Genomic DNA, 26,874 nt, shown 5'->3' on the forward strand with positions numbered 1-26,874 from the left:
CCGGTCGGGTGGCTTTCGCTTTGCTACCGTCGCGTTCGCCGCGCTAGTTTTGACGAGCGCTGTTATTGCAGGATGCTTGAGAGTGAGAGGCATGTTCCCTTGCCCTCTTCATTCTCGGCGCAAGCGAGCAGCGGGTGCGCCGATGGTGGCAGCGCTGCGAAAGCGGAGCGCCACCTCTCCCCTGCCGTTCTTAGCGGCCTTATGTTTTTTGACCAAGACTGTACGTCTGCCACCACAAATTGCTCGCGGATGGTCGTCGTTTTCTTTGCGACCAGGCATCTTATACAACAATTCTGCTGCCAACAACAAAACCTATTTTTTGGTCGTACCAGCAAAGCTTCGTGACGAAATCCTGTTCGCATGCCACGAGGACCATGCGCCTAGCAACTTGGGTTTCACTCGAACCCTTGCTAAGGAACGGAAATTATACTACTGGCCAAAATTCGCCAGTTGTGTTAAAAGTTACGTTCAAGCCTGCCGTGAATGCCAGCGCCAAATGTCACCCTATGTGAAACCTGCGGGATTGCTGAATCCTATCGAGCCGCCTCGAGGGCCCTTCAATCAAGTCGTCATGAACCTCCTGAGCCGGTTTCCGCTGTCTACTTCCGGAAACAAGTGGATCATCATCGCCACAGACTGTATAATACGCTATGCTGAAACAAGGACTATTCCTAAAGGCGCAGCTTCTGAGGTTGCACAGTTTTTCGTACAGAACATTGTACTACGTCATGGCGCCCCAACATGTGTCATCACAGATCGAGGGGCGGCGTTTACGGCAAGGCTGCTTGAAGATGTTTTTCAACCGAGTTACACCACGCACCGAAAGACGACAACCTATCATCCGCAAGCAAATGGCTTGACCAAAAGACTTAACAAAATGATGACCGACATGCTGTCGATGTACATAGACGTGCAGCATACGACGTGGGACGAGGTACTTCCGTACGTCACGTTTGCGTACAATACCGCTACGCAAGAGACCACACGCTTCACGCCGATTTCGCTTGCTTGCAGTCGTGAAGTTCAAACGATGTGAGAAGCCATGTTACCATGTTACAATTCTGACACTCTGACGCAACTAAAACAAAACAACTTCTGACGCAACTAAAAACAAAACAAACAAACAAATCAAGAAAACAAAAGGTCGGCTGCGTGCAGACTTTCGCGTGCTTGTTTTTGTCGAGACAGCGCGAGCGCCACCGTGTGACTCGGCTTCACCAATAGGGACGCGCAGACATCATCGCCTGCCCTCGCTGGAGGGTTCTGGCGGAAATATGAAAGAGTGTCACTGCTTTTAGTTATATTCAGGTGTCTTAGGGGCAACACTACCAAATTGGGAAGCGGATTTCAGCCAAGGTTTATAGTTTCGCACGGTGATGTTGCGATAGCAGTATCTCGTATCTTCAGATACACGATACATTTTTTTATGTATCGTAAATACTGGAACTGATACACGTCTTGCCAGACGTATCATGATCCAGATACAAGATGCCAATACAGTATCTAAAATAGTATCTCAGATAATCCTATCTTCGATACTGCCCAGCACTGCACTGCTGTGTCGCAATAAAGTATACTTCAGGTTCTGTCTCTTTCTAAAAAAAGAAAAATCCTTTAGAGCTTGCTTGTGTGGTTTCATTTATAGAGAGCCGCGCAAATGTTGGTTCCGATTAACGTAAGTTTTTTGCAATATCCAAATACAAAACCAACCAATTTAGAATCCCTTGTTCCGTTCAAGCGGCAATTACGTTTAAATGATTTCCATTCCCTGAGGTTCTACTGTATAACAGTTCTCATAGCTTCACCACGTAGCGAAATAAACGGCGTGAAGCCAAGAACGAAAGAAAAAAAGTAACACGAACGGCGAAGCGACCTGGTGACGTCTTTTTTCGTTCTCGTTCACTTGGTGCGCTTCATTTCTTTTCTGCAATGAACCTACAAACCAGAAGTAAAGTAATATTGGTTAGATGTTGTTCCGAGACTATATACTCGGCGAATGTGGAACGAATTTCAGTGTATCGCGACAAATTAACCGCCGGAAAAGGCAAAAAGAAATAAGGAGCAGGTACGTGTTTGTTTGACCGTGAGGCGTCGACCACCGATAGCTCAGAAATCGCACTCGTTAAGGTTACAAGGTCTTCGTGACAAATCAGAAAAAAATTAACAGGATAGACGGCCTGCGGAAAACCGGAGACAACGCTACAACCGGATTATGGACAGCGGAGGTGGAGTAAGTGCACACGAACAGACAGAGGGAGATGCGTGACGACGAACAGAGGCCAGGCGATCGATGTCTCTTAACAGCCGCGGTGGAGTACGCGCGAAGAACAAGGTTAGCTAGATCAGAAGCAAAAGAGTGAGGGGGGTGAAAGGGAGGGAGAAGTACGTCTTAGGGGCGCCACTGTAGGCTGTCGACGATAGGATTAGATGGGTGCTTACGTTGACACCACTGGCCCTGGCACGCAATCTACGCGCCCACCCCTTTTCCTTCGCCATTGAAGCACGCTTGGTGGTGCCTTGCTTTCGACCTTGCATGGGCGACCGAAGGAACGAGATATAGCAGCTCTTCTTCCTTGGTGCGTCGCCTGCTCCTTTTCATGAGGACAAAGCACCGAAACCTGTCTCGTGCTCTGTCTTACTGTCTGGCTGCTTTTCACACCACTTCCGTGAATGCAGGACTATAACGCCGTGGTGTGTAGAGCTCTGGGATTGTTCTGCGTGACACGAGAGGCAGACCGCGGTTCGCTTTTGCTGTACAAGGGGAGGAATCTTGGTTGGATGGCTTTCCTCTTGATGCCTGATGCCGGAGCGATGCGTCGTCGATGCGGATAACTTAGGATGACGATCTAGCAAGGTCCCTCAGTCGAAAAAGAAATAACAAATAAAAAAGGAATAACAAAGGAGAACCTCTTGAGAGGTTATCTGGACTTTCTTCGGTGACGACGTTTGGTTTGAACTTGTTGTAGTTGTCTTTGTAGAACAGCGATGACCAGCCGACTGCCAATTACATATTGGGAACTTGTCATTGCCTACGCCAACCGCCTTCTCACGTCGTCGGAGCGGAATTTTTCGCTGAGTGCGAGTGCTTCGCTTTAGCCTGGGCTGCGGCAAAATTCCACCCATACTTACATGGCCGTGCGTTTTCTGTCGTCACGGACTACCACGCCCTTTGCTGGCTCTCGTAACTGAAGGATCCTGCAGGAGCACTTGGTCGCTGGATATTGCAGCTCCAGGGGTACACCTTTGACGTTCTCTACAAGTCAGGCCGGAAAGACCAAGATGCTGACTGTTAATCATGCTAGCCCGTCGACCCTCCCGATACCGCCGAGCGTGATACCGGTGACTTCGTCATGGCTATTTCAGATCTGGCCTACATTCGGGCTGAACAGAAAAGCGATGACACGCTACGATCTTCAGCTTCATGACGATATTTTTTACGGTCGTAGTATACCACTCCCGATAGCCCTGAGCTTCTGCTTGTTCTCCCCAAGCAACTTCGTGCTACTGTTCTCAAAGAACTCCACGATGCCCCAACCGCTGGCCATCTTGGAGTGTACCGCACATACGACCTCGTGGGGTGGCGGTTTTTCTGGCGTGTTCTGTACCGATCTGTTCGACGCTACGTTGCAGATTGTGACCTTTGTCAGCGACTTAAACGGCCCTCGGCGTTGCCTGCAGGCCTTCTGCAGCCCATTGACATACCCAATTAGCCATCATACCGCATTGGTCTTGACCTCGTCGGCCCATTCCCTACGTCTACTTCAGAGAATAAATCGGTAGCAGATGCGACCGGCTACGTTACGCCGTATGCCATCACGTGAGCTTTACCGTCTGCATGTTTGTGCCACCGACGTCGCCGATTTCCTCCTTCACGACGTTATACTTCATCATGGGGACACTAGCCGAAGGCTCAGTGACTGAGGTTGCTGCTTCCTATCCAAAGCCGTCAATGACGTCCTTCGTCCCTCTTCTGTGGAGCAGAGGCTCAATACTGCGCGCCTCTCATAGACCTATGGGCTCACCGAGAGGCTGAACCGCACCTTAACTAATATGCTGGCTATGTACGTGTGTGGCGATCATCGGGACTGTGACAGCATATTGCCATACGCCACGTTCGCGTAGAACTCATCCTGTCACGACGCTGCCGCTTTTCACAATTTTACCTACTGCTTGGCCGCCATCCAGCATTGCCTTTCAATACGCTACATACCGCTACATACCATATAGATAGCATAGAGTTTCCCCGCGACGCCGCTGCGCGAGCCCATCTGGCACGGCAGACCGCTCGTGAGCGATTACCCGACTCGCAATTATTTCAAAAAGGACTGCTGTGACTTCAGCCACCGACCGCTTTGCTTTTATTCGGGATCTCTTGTACTTCTCTGGACTCCATCTCGTCGTACAGGTCTTTCCGAAAAGCTTTTGTCGTGTTTCACCGTAGCTTACAATGTTTTACGGCAACTTAGTGACGTTAACTGCGGGATCGCGCCACTGAACAGTTCTTCACCAGCTGCCTTGTCATCTCGTGACGCCGTGCACGTATCCCGATTGAAACCGCACTTTACCGCCACCTCCTCGTTGTGTAATTAATATGCGGTGAGACGGCGCACTGTGCGCCGATGAGGTTAGATGTTACGAGCCACCTGCTTGGACTAACGAAGACGACGACGATCACGGGGACGTTGGGCGTGTTCAGCAATCTTGTCAATCTCTTTGAACAGTCTGGTTGTAAATCGAGCTTCGCTTTTCATCTATTTGACTCCCCGTCACAATATTGTTACGATGAGGCGAAGAAGTGGACGACTGCGGCCCTGAAGACGACGAAAAGTGTTCATAATCGATCTGGGTGTGCAAGAAATGCTTATGTCGGGCGCGATGGAACAAACAGATAAAGAATAGACCAAAAGTAAATGTATGTTGGTTGAGCATAGTATCGCGGCCTTGTGTGAGGGCTGATGGGAAAGGGACATGAAAGTTGAATAGTGAAAGCCGGAGTGGTTTGGCCGCTTTGTGCCAACAGTTTTCAGTTACGTTGGTAAGCAAGAAATCACGCTCGGTTATGACGTGACGAGCAAATGAGCTAGGCCTAAGACAGTCTCTTCCAGATTATTAGTTTAAGACCTCCACGAAAGTCGTGCATGATTCGACGAAGTTTGACCACGTAATTAAGTCTGTTGTGCCCCTTTGCCTACGCGACTTTCAGAGAAATTTTGCAGCCCGTCTATTCATAAGTGCCATCAAATACTGTCTAAACGGGCATCATGTGACTCAAACTTTGTTCTTCTACTTACCATATTCTAATATTCAACGATATTTCACTTGTTAAGCTCTCGCGCTGTCCCAGAGATTAGTACACACAGTGCAGAAATAACCCAAAACATAGACGAAGAAACGGTCGCCGCCGTAACCTTATTGGTGGAGCATCGTATGCGTCCAGCAGAGATTGTAGATTCAGCTGCCACGGGTTGCAACTCATATGTTCTTCGATCGCAGTTGATTTTCCTTTCTCTTATAACGTCTACATTTCAAGAAAAAAAAATCTACTATGCCTCTCATTTTCTGTTGGTTTCATATGGTTCTTACTAGGAAAACATATTTTCATTCCGATAAACAGTTGCATTCCACTGGAATCTCGGTGAACCACTTTTCGACGTCATGATAACTTTATATATACAGAAATGATCTCACATTCAGGGCATCCGCTGTATATTGTGACGACTGTTTGTTTGGCGGCGTTGCACGTTAACATTTACCGATCCAATTTTCACTCATGCGCCGTGACATTTGTGCGCAGATTTTTTCCTGTACCAATGTTACTGAAGCTTCGGGGCTCCTATTTGCTTTGCTGCCCGCGGGCATGCGAAAGTCAACACATACACTCTCCTCTCAAGCCTATATCGCTATATACGCGACCTTTTCTGCAAACAGTGCTTGCACTGTTGTTGGTTTTGATCCTTTTCATCCGGAGAAGTTGCAAACTCCTCGCGTTGAGCTTAAGCCGCGTTTCTACTCTGTTATTGGATTCCCCCCGACAGCTCGAGGCGGGTGAGAAAGGGCTGCGAGAATGCCGGGGCGCAGCTTCGCCCAGCGCAAATAAGCAGCGCGTCAGCGGTGGAAAGTCAATCGTGAGCTGTAACTCGATCTCTCGCTCTCGCTGACGCCTTCGTTACGCGAATCACCAACGTCCTTGCAGCGCGCGTGGCATTTGACGACTCCCACAAGCGGGGAAGGGTGCTCGAGTAACGACAGCGTATACGGCCGGCAGCATTCCGAGCCTCGATTTTTTAGTTCTCCTTCGAACCTGCTCGTCGCGCATCCCACGCACGAGTTGCATCAGAAGCAACGCGGAGAGTTGCTGCGTAAGCTTTGACTGACGCTTTGCGATCCCGCTTATAAGCCGGCGCGAAAGAAATGCCGCAAAATGCGCGCGTACAACACAAGTAAACATGTACGCCGGTGTTGCTGACGCCCGTGTAAATGTCAACGTATCCGCCTAAATCTCATTTTCGCGGCAAGTTTCGCGATGCCTCGTGCCTCCTTTCTGCTCGAGCTTCATGGCTTCTATTTGTACAGGTTTTCATGTTTAGAATAGATCTAGTCTGTTTGGTATTATTTTTTTTTCATTGCGCCTGGAACGAACACCATAACAAGATTACGTGTGACTTTACCTGATCCGCACCACCCGCGCTCGGCTGACTGACAAAAATAAAGAAAAAAAAAACAAAAAAACAATGGGTGAGATTTTTGTTTCCAGTATACGCCGTCAGTCCAGTGCAAAAAAAAAAAAGCAGCAGAAGCAACGGCAGCTCCAAGAACAGTCAGGAAACACAACTCCTGCTGCGTGCAACAGAATGCATTGCGCATGCGCGCGAGGTGCAGGCAAACGAAAAGAAAGCAACCGTCGCCCTCGCTTCAACGTCGGGGTGCAAAATAAACTTTTGCACAGATTACCACGATTCACATTAAAAAATGAAGAGAAAAAGACGAGACAGACAAAGAAATAACGGAGCTACATCGCAATGTCGACCGGTGGAGAGAGTGTTTTGTCAGCTCCCGCGGAAGCAGGTATATACGTATAGCGGTGAATGGGCGGGGGGAGTGAACGTGCTCACCGGGCGGCTCGCAACGAGCGAAATGTGCGGGGAGAGACTCGGGACGGGTGACGACTCGACGCAGATATTCCATTAGATGGAGCTCTGACCCTCAGGGGATCCGGCGGCAAATTGAAATGAGTCTGCAATCTGATTGAGACTTTCGGGCACTGGCGAGAGGATGAGGGGCTGGAGCGAGAGCGTGTTCGCGGGCGCACCGCATTGAAGGACGTCGGAATACCAGACCGAGAAAGGTACAAAAAGAAAAGAAATGAATACAGGTACGTTCAGCGTTATACCGAAATGCTCGCGAAAGACGGCCCACAGAAGGGGGGGCAAAAAAAGTTCAGTAGAAGAGACTTAAGCGCGGGGGTGAGATTCGGGACTTCATTGGCTCTCGCGCAAGCAATTTTTGTACGCGATAATAGGGGGACGGAGCCAAAGTCCAAGGTATGTCCCCGCCTGTCGTTGTTCGGCGGTCCTTCTGCCTTTCTGCCTTGGATGCTGCTGCGAAATACTCAGCCGCGTTTGGTAGTTGTAGACTGAACGCGTACAGCCGAAGGAAGTCGTGGAGGGAGATGAGGAAAGCGGTTCCTACAGCCACCGCCAAGCACGGTAAAGTAGAGCAAGGAAGAAAAAGAGGGAAAGGTAGGGAGGGGGAGGGAGGAGGAGCCGCGTGAGAGAAACTAGTTGACCGTTACGTTTTGCTATAGTTTTTTTTTTTCATGTGGGGTAGCTCCACTACCTTGGTGTGTTCCCTCGTGAGCGTCCGCATTGTGTGAGCGATGCCGGGAAGCCGCGCGTTCGATCAGGCTTACCGAACGCAATTAACGGAAGAATAGGAAGATTGGAGGAGGGGGAGGAGGCGAGGTACCTCGGGCGTTCGCTTTCTCGTAGTGGTGCCTCTGCTTCCTTTATAGACCGCTGTGTTCGCTGACATTTTGTCGATACAAGCCCGGGTGAAGCTGAAACTTTGCCGAGTTGCGGACTGTTTTGTTGCGTTGTGCTTTCATTATTGTATATTTTGTGGAGCGAAGCAGCAGATGAGAAAGCGAAATCGTTCGTATACGTGTGCGATTGTTCGAACTATCTCGGTTTCGCGAGACGTCGTTGTGAACCACTATTCCGAGCCCCTGCAATTGGCGTTCCGGATTTATTTACTCGGTTTCGTTTAGCTATTCCCCAAAAAGCTACTCTCTCAAAACCGAAAATTCGGCACTGTTACTAATAGCGCATGTTAAGGTCGTATATATATCGGGCGTAATTTTACGGCCGTGTTTGCTAAACACTTCACTTCTGGCTGCTTTAGATTATCCTTTCTACTATTAGTACTGCAAAAAACGGAGAACTAAGTCCGTATAAGAATCCCAAAAGGAAATGCATGCGTCCTTGCGAGCTCCATCGTGAACGTTGAATTTAGCTGTTCATCAATCAATTAAAAAGCAGAATCGATGGCATCTGGGTGTGTAAATTACTTTATTTACCTGCTATGCCTCGTTATTTCTTCTTGAGCGTGGGCTGTATGAGATGGCTGCATTGAATTCGGTAATAAACGACCCATCTGCCTTGCAGTGAAATGGCGGTGATCAGTACCATCGTTGTCAGTTTGAGCGACGCCATCACTGAAAGCATCGCTATTTCTAAGCGCGCTCGTCTTTCGCCAAAGGTTTCGCGATCCGTGATGCGAAAACGGCGTTACACGACTGGAGCTAGTTTCAAATGGGACCTGCCTTCGCAAATGAGACCTGTTTACCACGTGACCTATGGCTCGCTCTATCGGTAGGTTCAGAGCAATGCGAGCCGACGGCTTAGAACAGCTCTTCGTTGAAGAGCTTCCGCGCACTTCGAAAAACGCTTAAGCTACGGTTCAAACCGAACGGCCTCTGTGGATCCGGCGAAAAGGCTCATTACACGAGCACGTCCTCCGTTGGATGCAGACACTTTCAGAGTGCATACAGGTGGACCTATAGCGGAAGCCCTAATTAGCCTAACAAGGAAGCTGAATGTTACGCTGTAAAAGCTTCCTGAATCCTGGATATCCGTCTCTATTCGAAACCGGCATTTCGGCGTTGTTTGTCTTTTTTTTTCTTACTCACTTTTAATTCGAAGCTGGAATTGGTCGTGCGCTAAACTTTAACATGGGTGCCGGTCACGCTGTAAATTAGATGCATTAGTTTCCTCCCCATTTTTTTCGCGCACCCTTCAAATTTCAACGACACTTTGCTTTCACTTTTTTTCACCAACACTTTGTAAGCGACCTATGCGCATGTAAGTAGTTTTGTCTTATGTGTCCATCGCTGTTCAGCTATTGAGCATTAAAGTTGTATGTGGAACATTTGAATTACTTTGCGGCGCCACCTTTACCTCAACAGAAAATAATTGTTGCGTGTCTTGATACATATATCAGGAACCAAACCTGAACCCGTAAACTACTACGGCGGCAGTATGCTTGCCTGCCATATGCAGTTAGGCGTTCTGTCGAGCGCGTTCGTATGTACAAGGCATCTCCCTTACTGACATGGCGAGCACATTCGACATATCTTTAATTGCAGGTAAGGAAGCATTCTTCGCGAACGAAATCCACTCAAATACAACGAAATCCAACGAAATCCAAGACGTTTGGATCAGCCATCGTTAGCAATAGATAAAAGAAAGGGGATGTTCCATTCGCACTTTAATGTGCATTTTGGTTTGATGGCGAGTGTAGTATGCGATAGTAGCTTATAGTTTGTTGCGTTCCCACTTAAATTTAACAATTGTGACAGAGTCCATCTCATGGTGAATGTCGACGTTAATGTGATTAGCACTGAAACAGTGTAGTCAAGCATAATGCTCCCAACGCCAAAACGTGTGTGTAGCCGGGCTCTTCTCGCGATTCTAAATGTACACGCTGCGCCACCTGGTGGCGCCGCCTCGAAGTATACACGCGGCGGAGGTTCGATTCGGCCGAGCCACGGAGAAACAGTAAGGGATCATTTTTGTCATTGAAGAGTGGCAAATATGCAATGGTACATACACGGTTAGTTGAGTTGAGTTGAGTTGTTGTAGGCTACTGGTGGGATTAGCCTTGCACTTGCTGCCGGCAATTGCTCCACCCGGTTGCTCCATTTGGCATCAGATAGGTTCATTGAAGTGCTGCACAAACCAAGTGATACATACACCCAGTGACATAAGTTGCTGTCGAAGTTGTCCATTGAAGAGTGGCGCAGAACGAGTGGCGCATACGAAGTGACCCAAGTCGTCGTCCCATAGGTTCATCGAAGTGTGGCACATGCCCTGACTTATACGCACAGTGACCCAAGTTGGGCCGACGGTTTCGAGCCATATTCCCTCAGCCCAGCAGGCTCGACGGGCTACCCATTACACCATGGACTGCCCGATGACTGAAGTTGGCGGGAAAATTCGGTATCGGCGGGATGGTGTTCCGCCGAACTCTCGGCTACTAAAAGGCGTTTATTGCCGAGCCAAGCTCTAAATTTGGCCATCGTCTCAGTTTTGCCTTCTTGTTCGACTCAGCTGGAAGAGGAACATCTTCGTCCTCTGCGCGAGTCCAACCGCGTCGTCGTGGTCCGTGGTCACAAGGCGGCCATCAGCCGGGACCTGCCGCTCATCAGCTCGGTCCTGGCCGAGCACGGGTGGCAGCTCAGGGCGCCGCCGTGGTTCCGCCGCTCTCCAGCGTCTCCGTTGGTGCCAAGCACTGGCGGCGGCAGTGGTGCTCCGGCAAATTCCGTCTCCGGACTTGCACCTGCGGCCGCTGCTGCTTCGTCACTGGCTAGGCTTAACAACAATACGGTCAGCAGCGACGGAGGTAAGCCGATTTGCTGCATCTCTTCATAAAACACCTGCGACACTTCTGGCATGCCTTGGCGATTCCTTTACTTTCAGCTTAGTGGGTATACGGCGCCGCTCTACTTTTAAAAACGAGGTCGTGGTTTCCGTCCCTGTACTACGATGAAAAAAAAAGGTTGAAAACTAAGTTACAGGGGAGAGAGAGAGACAAAAGAAAAGGCAAAGGCAGGGAGGTCAACCAGAGGGGAAGATCCGCTTTGCTACCCTACGCTGGGGAGAGAGGGGAAGTGGAGGTAAAGTATAGAGAAAGAAAGAAAGGAAGTATACGTACACAAGCTACAGAAAGACAGCGGTGTGGATTAGAGTGCAACCATGGGTAGTCGGTATTCGAGTTGAGATTAACCGAAGGAAGAAATGAAGTTGGCCAGGTGCTGTAATGTGTAGGGCAGATAACCGATAGTCTATTGAAGATAATGAATTAGTACGAAAGGAAAAAAAGCGCAGTCGATTACGACAGAAAAATAGGTGGTGAGATAAAATGAGGAACCTTGCACGCATACGAGGGGGTCAGTTGACACAAGGCAGGGGTAATTGGGGATTTTCGGGAGAGGTCTTTGTCTTGCTGTGGATATATATATAGAATATAAGCTGATAATTATTAGGATGAGAACAAAATGCTAAGATGCTTCTGTTGTTCGAGTTTAAATTGAAACCTAAAGAACGCTTGCGGCCGTAATTCATGACAGTTGTTTTGTTTATATTGTATTCACTTGTTAGCAATCGTCCCACCGAGTGACCAATACCGGCGGTATGGAGGGCGATGCTTCACGGCACTATGGGAAGGCAGGTGGAATTCCTCAAGGCCAGAAAGTTTGGGAATTCTTGGTCTACAGGACTGAACAACGCGTTGCGCTCAGCTTTCGAGATAGCGCTATACTTACGTATCGCACTATTTTTCATAGATCTATCCGAATAGTTATTGGCTAATGAAAACAGCCAACTGAACAAAAGACTCAGGGAGGCGCAGACACAAGTGCCGACTATCATGTGGAAGATTTACTGAGAAAATGAGTTAATCTACACTTTATCATTACATCTACCTGCAAGGCGCTGAAAGACTACGACAAGGAATCGTGGTTAGATCAGTGAAAACGAAATAAATAGCAAGAAAAACAAAGAACAGGTGTTACAAACCCACGAAAGCAGTGTGGCTCTCGACTATCGTCGGTGCGCGTAATCTAACATACCGTTTTATTTTTTTCTGGAGGGCTATTGAGGGCTGACTCACATAACCATAGGCCCTGCTTTCTGTATGTTATAGGGCTGACGAATTGCACGCGTCAATTTCATGCGTCCCGCAACACAGGATTTTGCAATAATTGAAGTCATAGCCCTAGATTCACAGGGACAAGAAGGAAGACAGGACGTGTGCTGTTTGCGATGGTTGGTTCACTGCAATAATTGAGGTCCGTAATTGTACACTAATTGCACTGCAGGATTTCGTTCCGCACGAACAATGCAGTGTACCTCACAGTTTGGGCAATGCATTGCCAAAGTATGATGAGCCTTTTAGCGCGTTTTGCTGCCCCCTAAGAGGCACGTATAGAGACACCACTGCGATTGTCTCGCGCGCAGTCAGTGGCCCTTGAAGAGGATGCTGCATCAGGGGCGCAACTCACAAACTTATAAGCGTATTTGACAAGGCGGGCATCATTCGTCGCGGCGCCTTATTTCACACGCCCGGGAACTGTCGCGCAGATTACGCGCGTCGGTGATTAGCAAGTGCCACACTGCTTTCGTTATTTTGTAACTCCAATCCTTTTTGTCTTATTAATTTTGTGTTAACCGATATAACCACAATCCCTTGACGTGGCCTTTCGTTGCCTTGCACGCATATGCACAGTTAGTTCACAGAGTATGTATGCACAATGCACTGTTGTTATGAGCTATAAATCAATACGAACTTGCCCCATTTCTTATCCTCTTCAGTGTGGATGCTCACTTGGTCTTCGAAAGTTCTTCGATGTATCTACATGGCCTTAAGTTGTTCGCAATGTAAAAAAGAAAAGAAAATTACCAGCAGCTAGAAAGCTTTTTGAAAGTAGACTCCGCGTTTCTTTCTTAGTGCACGTGGGCACAGTAATGGGTTGTACGAGTCCCGCGAGGGTGCAGCTGGAGCCCCAATAGTCACTGGTGAAAGAACCTACCCGTCATATCTATAGGCTGTATATGGACGTGAGCAATGCACCCTTTTTTGAAATTTCTGATGTTTTCTGAATAAATTTGCTGAGTCTGGGGTGCTCGAATCGAAGGCAGATGTTTTTTTTTATTGATATGATATATGGAGATGTTGGCGCGCAATTTAAGGCGCCGGCTACTCCTTATCTCTTGGGTGGTTCCGTCACACATCATTCAGGGTTCGCGCTTAAATATCAAATAATCTTTTCACACAAGCACCAGGACTTATAAAGCAACGTTTCCACAGGAAGACTATGGCAAATGTCTCCACACCTATGTAGTCGAAAGTCTCAAAAGTACAAACGATACTGTCGCCTAATAACACATTTTCTAGTCAGCGGGTCAGCGGGCACATACAATATACATGGTAAACGTCTCCACACTTATGTAGTCGAAAGTCTCAAAAGTACAAACGATACTGTCACCTAATAACACATTGTCTAGTCAGCGGGTGGTATATACATCGTGTAAATATATTAGCACATACAGTCACAACAGAGCAGTCAACATAACATAATTACCAAACAGATGGATATATAGAGTGACGTTGAAATGAACAGAACAATGAAAGCACTAATAACGTCCAACGATGCCGCTGTCTTCAAAAAAGGTCTTTAGTAGTGCTCTTCTGCAAGGCCGTTGTTGGCCAAGGGCCCAAAAGTTTCCTTAAACTGAAAGGTCTGCGGTCTAATTTACTTAGCGCTGATTTAAGTCGGCGTCTTGGTGTGTCGTGATGTGGGCAATCTAGATGGAGGTGATGTATACCTTCGTCTACAAATTTATTTAAAGTAAAGACGTGAGAAAGAACGGTATGGAAAATTACGACTGGAGTTTCTCTCCCGACTACTTTGTCGGGATGCGTCCAGCTGGCACTGGAGCCGTCAACGTATACAAGACCACTAACGACGAGACAGACTAGGCATAGCATTCAATATGCTCCAACTTTGAACGAAATAACATATTTAAACACACTCTTTTATTATTTCAATTTATATTTTGTCCTCCCTGCATAGGGGGACCTGAAGACCGCCGTAGGCATTAAATAAATAAATAATTAAATAAACTCAGCTGTCAAACTTTGCATGTTTCACTGTTAGTAACCACTTTGCTAAATGAGACCTTTCGTATGCAAATATAGTTTTTTTTTTCGTTCTCAGTGTAAAGCAGTGGCAGGAGGAACAAGAATTACGGGGGAATAGGGAAATGAGAGCTGTATACAAACTTTTCGAGCACCAGATAACTTGTTCTGCTGTAACTTCATATAGTGAAGCATAGTACATATATTTATAGATATATGCATGAAAAGTCACAAGCTGAGAGTAAACCTCCGATACCTACAGTTTCTTCTTTCTTTTAGCAGGACCACGGTAAAATGCGCCTAGAATATTGTTCGGCTCTATATATCTAGTTGAAACTTGGGCAAGCGATTCTTGCACAGATCTAAAAAAACCTTTAGCTCAATAAATATGATTTTTCTCTGCGACAAAATACAATAATAAATTCAGATTCCTAGTGTCCCATTCTTATCTTGATGGGGTTAGCGAAATTTCGTTGTTATTTTGCATTCTTCATCTGTAGGAAACACGCTGCAGCAGTCATCCGAGTGGGTGTTGCTTTTGTGCCTGAGCTTCAGTGATGGAGACAATGGAGCCTGCGTGGAGACCACCGAGCTGTCGCAATACCAAGCGGTGAGTTGGCCTGCCCAAATATTAAAAAAAGAAGGAAAGCGCATGAAACGTATGCTTCCTTGCTCTCTGAACTTACGCCATCTCAGGTTTCCGCACGTTTGTAGGCGTTCTCCGCAACACATAGAAAATTCCTAAGCAGAGAGGTGAATCAAAGCAATAAGTCTATTGGGGATCATGTAGGGGATGAAGGGGAAAATGTACAAAAGGTAAAAAGAACGGAAACGTATAGATGACAATGAAATGACTGATTATAAGTACGATAGCGCAAGACAAGACGAGGGCGCTAGAAAGGAAGCGGGGCAGGCCCTTCCCTGTCTTCGTCGTGTGTTGCGTCTCGGTACTCGTAATGCATTATTAGCAACTAGCCCGGTTGCAAACACTGACGAAATAATTTACCGTAGCCAAATTATCTTAGCAAGTTTTCATCGCACGGCATCGTCATCAGCGTCGAGCGCCTGCATGTGGCTTGAACCTCGAGCGAAGTCGAACGTGTTCCGCTGCCAGCCAGTTTTCGTTCGTTATTCGCTCGCCCTAAATAACTGTAAAGACGACGGCACGCCAAGTCGGTCGCCGTCACGGTGTCCTTAAGTAACCTTTCTTGAACAGGGCGAGGCGCTTGATGGCGTTAAGTCTTTCTGGCAGTCTTCGAGCAAGGAAATTCTCAGTCAGGAGACACCGTTTGGGCAGAAACCCACGTTGAAACGCTGGCTCCGAGCTGAGGCATCCGTTGTTCGACCGCAGTTCATCAGCAGCGTTTTTGAAACCTCTCGGGCAGCCCTCGGCCGTGGTAGAGTTTCACGGGCGCATCAGGGCCTGTCTTATGCGGCCTATGCGACACTGGATTAAAAGCGTACGGGAGGCTAGTGCAGGTTCAGGGCATCGCCCATGCGTGCCGTCCAATTGCTGATATTTTTTTTTTTGAGGGACCGGCGACTCGCAGACTTCTTCTAGCATGTCTAACGCTGGCTTGACCCAATGTTTGTCCAGCGCGATGACTTGACACGTGTCCGTCGTAGAATTGACACGCATGTTTCTTGGAAAAAATGAGCACGGCTCTTTAACGCTTGAGGGACGCAGGACTGCGGAAGTAGGTGGATGTGGAAGTGACAAGCATTCGTCTTGAGGGAATCATATCGGCAGAAGAAGCCGCTGAGTCGTTACTACGTCATTCTGCATTGAACTTCTTAAACCTCTTTCTTCTGCGCTGATTGCCGGGTCACTACTCCCTATACTTATTTCGCTGGATAATCTAGCATTTGAGTAGTGACTATAATTTGGGCAGCGTGGTGTCAAAATTATGCCAGCAAGCCCAAACTGATACTTGGCCATGTATGTATTTGACTGTTCTGATGCTAAATAGAAGCACTAGGCCAATATGGCCTAAGGAGACAAAAGCTTACTACCGAAATCAAGGTGGCCGCCAGCAAACGCTCTTTGAAGAGACCAGCTGCGATCCCTCTAGGCAGAGTTAGATAACCGCGGCCCCAGATCTCGTTAGGGTCAGCCCAAAATACAAAAAGGGAGAGAGAGAGAAAAAAAAACACTGCTCACCGACAAAAGTCGGCTGCACATTCCTCTTTCTGGAGCGTGTTCCTCTCTTTCTTGGCCTCTTCGGGCTAATCGACTGTTCCCGGCTGGGGTCAAAAATATCTCATTCACATCGCCCGTTGCCGAGCCTCCGGATGTGCTTGCCTCCTCCAGTTTTGCTACAAATGTCTGCGCAGTCCTTTGTTGCCAGAGATTGCAAATCTTTCCCTCCGGCTTTCCCTTTGTTCCGCAGCGTGGTAGAGCCACCAAGGAGCTTTTGCCTCTTCAGCAAGATGCGCGGGCGACCATCCGTCTTCAAGTGTTTTCGCGGAGCCTTCAGAGTGAGCGTTACGGTCGTTCTCGTCTCAAGCGCTTTATATACACTGTGCGAAGGAGAAAAGCGATGCGTTTGCGAGGACAAACGATCCTTCGCTTGTCGACTAGTCTTCCAGTATGTGGCTTTGTGGAGCCCATTAAGCCTCAAGCTTGTTTCGGTTTGCCCTGCTTGCTAAGCGAGCGCGCCACTGAATGTTATTTCGCTTCCCAAGAATGGGCCATTTGTTGAAAAAGAAAGGAAAAGCAGAAGAAGAGGAAGCAAAGAAGTCCCATAACGTTCTCGGTTGTCTCACATGTTGCAAACATCTCGTCCACAACCTTCTGGAGTACAATGTGTTTGTAGAGGTAAGCGGACAAGGCTCTGTGGTCGGCTGTTGTTCGTAACGTGTTCCTATTCAGAGTTGTAGCGCTGAGTTGTCGCTGACAACTTGCACAACAATTTATACTAATGCACCTTTTTTATTTATTTTCAGCGCTAAGAGAAACAATCCAAGTTAGTTCCTTGCGCAGTATTGCGTTGCGTTTCCTTCTGACTGTTGTATGCATTGTGGAGCGCGTTAGCACATTCAGTTAAATCCCCTTGATGATTTGAAAGTAGCGACACTCTCCTCCCCGCGCCGCTTTCCCGCTTTCCTCCTCAATTCTCCTCGCACGCCAGCTGCGCACGGCACGCTTTTTCTCATGGGTCCCGCGGACGGTCCGCAGTATTCGATGCAGGTGCTTTATTTTGGACCAGTTGCGCGCGCCAGTTGTGTAGAAAATTTTGAAAAATGGTGATAACAGCATCGAGAATGCTGAAGGTAACGTTTATGAGGCGGTTGGCTTCTTATTGAAGCAGTATGAATGGGGTATACTGGTGTAAAATGAGCCTTGGGGGGATTTATGTACTCCAGATATCTTCTTGCGCCCCACGAAAAGATGCTTTACTTTGTGCATCTGTTATAGTATTGCTTGTGGCACATCCCTCGGTGTCCGGCTTTCTTTTTTCTTGCTTGTGCGTGCATGTGCACCACAGGTATTCAATTCAGCGTGCCTTCGTATAATGAATTAGTCGCGAGTGCATAGTTCGTCCATGTGTTTGTCTTATCAATGTGAAAGTAGCTATGTGAAAATAACCATGTAGCTCAATGTAAAACTGAATAAGACGGTTGTACACTTTCAGTGCGAGCGAGCGTGCGGGATTATGCGAACACGCCTTGCACGTGGCCTGTGCCCGTGAGAAAAGCAAATAATAATCGTCACCCGCTCATGCGTTCGTAGCAGCCCAATTTAAAGCAAATTCGAAAACTGAAATATAATGCAGGGACTCCACGGTAGTAGTCTAAGTATGCGTAAGCATACCCCCAAATTTCAGTTGGCCCACCCCAAATTTCAGGTTGGCCTACACCCAAATTTTAAGTTGGATCACATCCAAATGTTAGGTTGGCCCACCTCGAGATTTCAACTTGGTTTATCCCCAAGGTTAAGTTGGCCAACCCACAAATGTAAGTTGACCCACCCTCAAATTTCAAGTTGGCCCACTCCGAAATTTGAAGTTGGCCCACCCCTACTATAAGCTTCCCCATGCATTTCTAAGAAGCCCTATGTATTTCTATGGGTATTCTCTTTTCATTTATTTTCCCGGGGGTGAGTGAGTGAGTGAGTGAAATAACTTTATTTTGTCCACTAGAGACGTAAGCAAACGCCACGCCACCTGGCTAGGCCCACTCGGGGACCATCAGGTGGAACCTGACGGCCCTGTCGCGAGCCCTCTGGACTGCCAGGGTTTGAGAGGTCTGATCCTGGGCCCTAATCAGCTTCTTCATTTCCTCTTGAGTGAAAGGAGGACCGGCAGAGGCGCAACCCCACAGGACATGCTCGAAGTCCGCATAGTCACCACACAGAGGGCAATCCGGGCTTGGGAACCGGTCGGGGTACATTGTGTGTAGCGCTGCGGGGCTCGGGTAAGTGCTTGTTTGCAGTAGTCTGAGAGTGACTGCCTGGGCCCTGCACAGCGAGGAGTGCGGCGAAGGTAGGACTCTTCTTGATAGATAATTGTATTTGCATATTTCGTTGTACGAGCAGAGAGGCTCGGGTCGCCCAGGAGAGGACGCGTTGCCCAGCGCACGGTCAGTCAAACCTCGTGCAGCCGAGTGCGCCTCCTCGTTGGGGTTGATCAAGGCACCCTCAATGGTCCCAAGGTGCGCAGGGAACCAGGCCAAAGAGTGATGTTTCATGTCTTTGGCACTTTGGATGATACGTAGGGCCTGGGGAGCCACCATTCCCATCTGAAAGGCCCTGACAGCGGCCTTAGAATCCGAATAAATCGTGTCATGCACACTGTCCGTCAATGCAAGAGCAATAGCAACTTGCTCTGCAACGCTGGAATTAGAAGTGCGGACGGTAGCGCAGCTAAGGATTTTAGCATCACAGTCGATGACCACTGAGGAGAAGGCCTCTTCTTGAACGTAGGAAGCAGCGTCTACGAAGCATGTTCGGTCCTTGTTCAAGCGGGCACTGGCGAGCAGAGCTTTACCCCTGGCTCGCCTTCGTCCTTCGTTGTAGGTGGGATGCATATTTCGTGGCATCCGGTGTATGTAAATTTTGGACCTTACGTCGCTGGGCAGCTTCACAGCGTCGAGACTGACGACCATGGGGTTACGTCCCAGCTTGTCAAGTATGGCTCGGCCCGCTGGGGTACCGGAGAGTCTGACAAACTGGGAAAATTCTTGGGCTTCAACGATTTCTTCGAACGTGTTGTGAATTCCCAAATTGAGAAGGTCTTTTGTGTGCGTTCGCATGGGAAGGCCGACGGCAAGCTTGAAGACTCTTCTGATTAAGGCGTTGATCTTGTTGCGCTCCGATACGAGCCAATTGTGCATAGCCCCTGAATAAGCGAGGTGGCAGAGCACGAAGGCGTGGATAATCCGGATCAGATTGTCTTCCTTGATTCCGCAGTACCTATTGGCGATTCTTCGGATCAGGCCGAGGGCGCTTTCGGTCTTGGAACAAATGCGTTTGAGGGCGGCTCCATTGGCCCCGTTCGACTCGATAAACATTCATAGGACCCTGATAGTGTCTACCCGCGGTACTGGGGAGCCCTTACCGGTGAATAATGTAATGTGGCTCTCTGCTGCTGGCTTCCAGGATCGGTGTGAACCGCCTCTGGGCCTCTTCTTGTAGAGCAAGAGCTCGGATTTAGCGGGCGAGCACCTTAGCCCGGTGGGGATTAGATACCGCTCCGTCACATCGATGGCCTCTTGCAAAGCACCCTCGACCTGCCCTTCACATCCACTGGAGCACCAGATGGTGATGTCATCCGCGTAGATCGTGTGGTTAATGTTGGGGATTTTGTTCAAGGCCCTCGACAGGTTGATCAGGGAGATGTTGAACAGCGTCGGGGAGATCACCGCCCCCTGAGGTGTTCCCTTTGGACCAAGCTGGATTTCGTGGGTCAAAAACTCGTCAATCTTCAATCTAGTGGACCTTGAGGAAAGGAAAGATCGCACGAAATTGTACGCCCGTTTGCCGACGTTACACTCTGTCAGGCTCTTGAAAATAAAGGCGTGCGATATGTTGTCAAAAGCCTTTTCCAGATCCAAGCCGAGAATTGCCTTAGTGTCGGCGGAGGTAGAGTCAATGATTTGGTGCTTGATCAGTCTCATGGCGTCCTGAGTCGAAAGCCCCGACCGAAAGCCAATCATGTTGTGTGTATAGCATTCGTTAGACTCGAGATGGTCAGTGAGGCGGTTAAGCATGGCGTGCTCGGCCATCTTTCCAACACACGACGTCAGGGAGATGGGCCTTAGATTGTCGATGCTCGGCGCTTTACCTGGCTTCGGTATGAGTACTGTGTAGGCTGTTTTCCAGCTCTTGGGAATGAGGCCGCTGCACCAGATATCATTCATCTTGCGCGTAAGAAACTCGACTGAGGCGTCGTCGAGATGCTTGAGCATTTTGTTGGTGATCCCGTGGGGCCCAGGGGCAGATCTGCCGTTGAGGGATGCGAGAACTCGCTTGACCTCAGCCACGGTGAAATCCTCGTCCATAGATGGTACGTCACGCCCTTCGTACTCGGGAAACTGGGGGGGCACCGGATCGTCCGTGGCCGCCAGGTACTTGTCTATGAGGTGCTCCACGACTGCCTCATCTGGAGTCGAGTCGGTGGCCAAATGGACAGCTTTCGCCAAAGCTCTCTTCTGGTTGGACTTGGTGTTGCCATCGTGCAGTAGGTGCTTAAGGAGACCCCAGCTTTTACCGTTCTTGAGCTGGCCCTCCACCGAGTCGCACAGCTCGTCCCATTGCTGCTTGCATAGCACCTTGCAATGAGCCTCTGTCATCTTGTTTATATCGGAGATTTTCTTGCGTAGTCTTCTGTTATGGCGCTGAGTCTTCCATCTCGCGAGCAGTGCCTGCTTGGCTTCCAAAAGATGCGCCAGCCTACTGTCCATCCTGTCCACCTCCAGATCGGTTGTCACCTCCTTGGTGGCTCTAGCCGCATCCTTCTTTATCTCGTCGCACCAAGAGTATAGGTCCATATCATCGTTAAGGACGCGCTCGGAGCGGTTGGCTCGGAACAAGTCCCAGTCAGTGAACCTAAAGGTCCTCGTTTTGTTGCGGGCAGTCTTGATCACAGCTTCATCCTTCTTTATCTCGTCGCACCAAGAGTATAGGTCCATATCATCGTTAAGGACGCGCTCGGAGCGGTTGGCTCGGAACAAGTCCCAGTCAGTGAACCTAAAGGTCCTCGTTTTGTTGCGGGCAGTCTTGATCACAGCTTCGATGATGCAATGATCGCTACCGAGGTCCATGGCTGTGTTCGTCCACTTGACGTTTTCCAGGTTCTTGACAAAGGTAAGATCCGGAGTCGTATCTCGGCATACCGAGTTCCCTCTCCTGGTTGGAAAGTCTTTATCGGTTATCAGCGTAAGATCTTCCTCCGCTGCCGCATCCCATATGTCTCTACCCTTCTTCGTATTGGTACAATAGCCCCACGCCTGATGCTGGGCATTAAAATCCCCCATGACAATTAGAGGCTGACAGCCAGCCAAATGCACGGCCTTCTTGAGAATACCACTAGGCCTGGCTCTGTGAACGCTGGGTCTGCAGTAAACATTCAGTATGAAGATACTGTTTCTTCTTAAGCGCTGCGTAGGGGGGTCGACAAGGAGTTCGACCATGACGTACTCGATCCCATTGTCCGCGGGACCAAGGTCTCGCTGAAGGCACGTGAATTTTTTACTGACCAGGATAGCGACCCCCCTTCCTCCTTCAGTGGAAGCCACCGTAAGGAAACCGGGGAGCTTGATAGGTGATAATGTGATCGTTTCTTGCAAGGCGATTACTTGGGGTTTGTCCTTGGGGTACTTGGGGTACTTGGGGTCCTTGGGGTACTTGGGGTTTTCCCGGGGGTTAAAATTCTTCCTCATCGCTTATAAAGCTACCAATCATCTACATTTACACTACTATAGTGACTAAATGCCTTAAGTTTCCGAATCACACATCTTTGTACAGATACAAGGCACTGCACTTCTCGTGTGACGGGGCTGGGTTACTCGCCAAAGAATGCTTATACGCATTAAAAACGTAATTATTTATTAAATTATGGGGTTTCGCGTGCCGAAACCACCATCTGATTATGAGGCACACCGTAGTCGGGGACTCCGGAAATCTTGACCACCTGGGGCTCTTTAACGTGCACCTAAATGTAAGTGCACGGCTGTTTTCGCATTTCGCCCCCATCCAAATGCAGCCGCTGTGACCGGGATTCAATCCCGAGACCTCGTGCTTAGCAGCCCAGCACGATATAGCCACTAAGTCACCACGACGGGTTAAAAACGCAACGTAAACCAGCTAGCGCTCATCACCCGCAATGCCATCGGTATACTTACCATTCATTTTTTCAGGGCCTGCATTCATGGCATTTAAGTGACTGACGCAAACATCAAAGTAAGGTCGAAAGAAAGCTCCTCTACAAACCGCTATTTCGATTTTCGGTAAAACAAGCAGCGGATCTCAACAATCGCGAAAAGTGTGATCGAGAGGCTGCATCTTCGCACATAATTGCTCACAGTGGAAAGCACAACCTATAGTGTTGCATTTCCGACTGAATAACAGTTGACGATGGGCGAGATGATGAGTGCCAGCAGAATATTCAGCATAATGAGGGCACGCCCATTTTTATGCAATGTACAAATTGTTGCAGCAAAAACGCTAATCAACCGGCCACAGGAATGAAGCATTAGGGCATGCTTTGATACGAGCAAGAAAAACGGTGCCTTAGATCGCAAGCAACACTGTTCTTCGTAGAAATAAAGTTCTTTCAGCGAATGTTGTGCAGCCATTGCTTCTTGCGCAAGCCGTCACGCTTTCCTTGTGGTATCACAAGGACTGCATAACCATCGTCAGGCTTCTTGCTGCAGTAATGTGCGCTACAGCGCGGCATAGCGCTAGCACAACACCGCAGGAAACACAGCGTGCAACGTTCGCTGCGCGCAGCCAGTCCGAGCTAAGGAGAAAAATGGCGCCTATGAAGAAGGAAAGCAGAAGCAAAGCGCAAGATCCGCGCGTTTCCGAGGGCAATGGCAAGGAGACCAATCGTCGTGCAGAAAAACTGGGGCAGCATTGGTTCCCGCGGGGGGACGCACAAGGAGCGAGGAGGAGGCGAGGAGGGAGCGCGGCGGCGGCAGAGTTCAAAGAGTGGCGGTATACTTTCAAATTATCAAGGGACTTTACATTCAGCGATCTTGCTGCGTCCCCTGGTTGAGTCATTGACGCCGTCCTGTCTTCCCTCTATTCTCACCTTATTCTTTGTGTTCATCTCTGTTTTACTTTCACGCGCTCTTCCTAACCGGCGGTCGTTGTGTTCCTTCCGAAGCCAGGGGGCAGCCTGTCTTTGACTCTTTCCTAATTCAATCTTTCACTTGAAACAATAATAACGCGGAATCACTGGAAGCACGATGCCGGCATATCGTCGGTAAATGCCACAGCAGGTCGAGCGCCTCTATGAGGTTTTATTTGATAGCGGCTAATTTGTGATTGGCTTCGCCACTTCATCATACGTGGAATTTGTGAGGAAAGTCATCTTTGAGCGTTACGCATTTACAATTTGTTCGTCCAGTACCGGTCAGTATTACCGATGACAGCGTGCTCTGCAAGAAGCTGTATGTAAACTGTGATGTTTATCTCTCTAAACGCGGGACGCGTAGGACGATACTAAAGGCACTTGAGTGCATAGCTTCACAACAACAACTTCTTCATCGCAGGTGAACAAGATCCCCGGCCTCAAGAACGTGCTCCTCAAGAAAGATGCTTTCTGCAACACCATGAATGATGCCAGGAAGATACCAGGTAGGAATGCAAAATTTATAAGCTATAATTACCCTATGACCTCTCGCTCTATAGACTAAAATGACTGCATGTTATGAGTGGTAATTGAGTAGTTTTATTTAGAATCCGTGTTCTGAGACGACGAACATGCTGACTTACGTGCGTAAAGTCGTTTTAGTCAAAATGGCAGCAAAATAAATAGGTAAAAAGTTTGAACGTTAAGTTGTAACGTTTCACACAATGATAGTAGCTTCATTCATCCGCACATTGCTATCTTGGTTCGCTTCAATAATTTTTGTTTTGCTCAGCTAGTAGCTTTAAGGGGAATGCTTGGAATACATAAGTACCACAATGAAGTGGTGGAAGTGGTATAGTATGGCACTAAAATTAACTTTTCTGATCGAATACTAAGAACGGCACGTTTGTGCAATATGGTTCTTTTCATAGGATTGTGATAGTGTCGATAAATGATGTATATTATGGGCACCTACTTAAAATACTCACTTCAGTATTTGATTGTTTCGTCGACCATTTCAAAGGGCCCTCATAAAACATGTCAAGATCTTTCGCATTTCACCATAATCGAGTCACCACAGTATACATACTGTAGCTTTTCGGCATTGTCGGTCGATTCATCGCTTTGTTATGCTTCCATATATTTCCGATCTGCAGATATAAAAGGACAAACATATATATCTGTGCCAAAAATAATGGTTCGCATTGGGCAACACAGCAATCAGTGACGGCGCTCAGTTTTTCTACTTTGCTAAATGCGCTTTGCAGAGGCACAGAGCACCTGAATACCATTTACTGACTGGTCAGATTGTTCCGCACTGGAATTGTGTTTTCTGATCGAATAATGAAAACGGTATGCCCTCGCGAGAGGTGCGCTGAAATAGGAGCGAGATAGCTTAAAGTAGTGATGAATTATTTTTTGCATGCATGAATAAATTAGTCATTTTACTACCTTTTTATGACCAATAGCGTCGGAATAAAGGCCTCGTTAATTCGAGACTACAGTACATTTAATTATTGTCACTTAAAGGGAAACATTTTTCGCCGCAACCGACTCACCGTGTGGCTGTTGGGTTTTGTGCGTCGATTCACCGCATCGTTATGCCCCGCTTGTCTCGCGTCCACCAATAAAGACAAGGCAACAAACAGATATCTCTGTACCAAAGACGACCTACTCGCAATCTCCACCACAGCAATCAGTGATTGCACTCAGCTTTCATTTACATCGCTTAACGCGCCTTACAGAGAGGCACTTGCTTTTTCGACTGTTATATTTAGTTGCAGGTCAGATCGCTGCAAACAGATTAAAAAGAAAATCTTGGGGACAATTACCGTGATGCATTTTTCGCGGAGCAAACTGTTCGAGAGATGCGTTGAATGCGATAAGAGTGCGCGGGAAAGAGGGACGCTCCCCAACAACACGCGGGACGCAAGGAGCCGCAAAAAAAGCCCAACCTTCTGTCCCATTGGAAGGATGGCGCGAATGTCGCGCCGTAACAATCTTCTCGCGGGAGACACGGCCACGCTTTCGATGCGGGCGGGCCGCCCGCCGAGTCGATTTGCCGATATTGCCCTCTCTCCGAACACGGGCCGCTTTTGTGTGCGCCTCTTCAATAAGCTAATGCACTGAGCGAGTTGTGGGCGGTTTCTTTTGAAGCCGCACACCCGAGCGCGCGCGCTCCTCGATTCGTAGAGAGATAAGTGTCACAGTTGAAGCTTCTTTTTCCAAGCGTGCCGGGCATGTGCCCACGCTTTCTTTTCCCCATCGCTTTGATGATGTTGTGCCAATTGTTCGCTGTGTGGAACTGTTTCTCTCTCTCTTTCTTGGGGCAATGTTGGAGAAAGGCGTAGTACCTTTTGATCGAATGCGGTCCCGATGTAGCTTACGATAAAAAAAGTGCGCATGGCAAGCGGGGAAGTAAAGACCTCACTAGTGGCGTAATTTGTGCGTTTGGCTTCTGTTCTGTACAAATGTATTGCTGGCATTTTATAAGTCTAAGTATCTAGAAACTAGGAATAAGTCTGCTAGCAGACGGGAAGAACGCTTTGCTCAGCTTTCGCAGACATCGCTTTCGGTCACTCAGACACTTCGAATAATGAAAATCAACCGTCTGAACGAGTAGGTGAATTCTGGAGAATCGAAAATTCGGTGGTTCTGTTGGAGCGTTTTCTGTCGTTGTCTTTGAAAATACTGCTCAAGTGAAAAAATAAAATAAAAAGAAAGCATTTTTCTATCCGCAACTGTAGGGACCCTAATAGAATATTCAGCATGTTTACTACGTCGTCTGTAAGACGCATGGTCGATGCAGATGTACCGTTTGACTCCAACATAGCTCAGGAGGAGGAGGAGGAAATAAAGGGAGAAGGCAGGGATGTTAACCGTAAATGCGTCTGGTTGGCTACCCTACTCTGGGCGCTCTTTCCTGACGATCGCCGGTGCCGTGACGGGGTGGGGACATGACAGATGACGGCTGTGGGAATCGATTGCAATTCGCATTATTGTCGGCGATCATCGTGAAATTAGTTTTGCTTTAATCTTCTTTTAAAATGATTAGTGATATGAAAGAGACAAACTTAAGGGAGGATGCGGCTCAGCTGCTGGTTGACTCGTTCGCCAGGTGGTCCCAGAGGAGAACCAGCTGTACAGTTTGACGCAATTCGTTTAGGTTTTATCATGAACTGCACCCGATATCTGGTCGAGTTTTCTAAATGAAGAGAGAGTAGAGCTTTGGGAGAGTGAGTAAAGAAATATATATGAGAAGAAAGGCAGAAAAAAACTAAGAATGACACATGACCACCTTTATTTCGAGCTTATTCTGCGCCCTTGCACGTCAATATATTTTCGTAGCGCAAGCTTTGGGGACACCAATATTCTCTCTCAC

At 48.2% G+C, this 26,874-nt stretch overlaps 1 protein-coding gene across 3 annotated transcripts in view; it reads left to right on the forward strand.

Annotated features, from left to right (window-relative positions):
• The window catches only part of LOC135905949 (cadherin-like and PC-esterase domain-containing protein 1), a 209,867-nt gene that overhangs the window by 115,847 nt on the left and 67,146 nt on the right, over positions 1 to 26,874 (forward strand). For all 3 annotated transcript variants that reach the window (XM_065437093.2, XM_065437094.2, XM_070538646.1), the window contains 3 exons: positions 10,608 to 10,899; positions 14,697 to 14,806; positions 23,914 to 23,998. In XM_065437093.2, coding sequence (XP_065293165.1) covers positions 10,608 to 10,899; positions 14,697 to 14,806; positions 23,914 to 23,998 — 487 coding nt within the window. The remainder of the gene's footprint in view (positions 1 to 10,607; positions 10,900 to 14,696; positions 14,807 to 23,913; positions 23,999 to 26,874) is intronic.

This window comes from Dermacentor albipictus, chromosome 5, assembly GCF_038994185.2.
Source record: "Dermacentor albipictus isolate Rhodes 1998 colony chromosome 5, USDA_Dalb.pri_finalv2, whole genome shotgun sequence".
In the NCBI taxonomy this organism is placed as follows: domain Eukaryota; kingdom Metazoa; phylum Arthropoda; class Arachnida; order Ixodida; family Ixodidae; genus Dermacentor; species Dermacentor albipictus.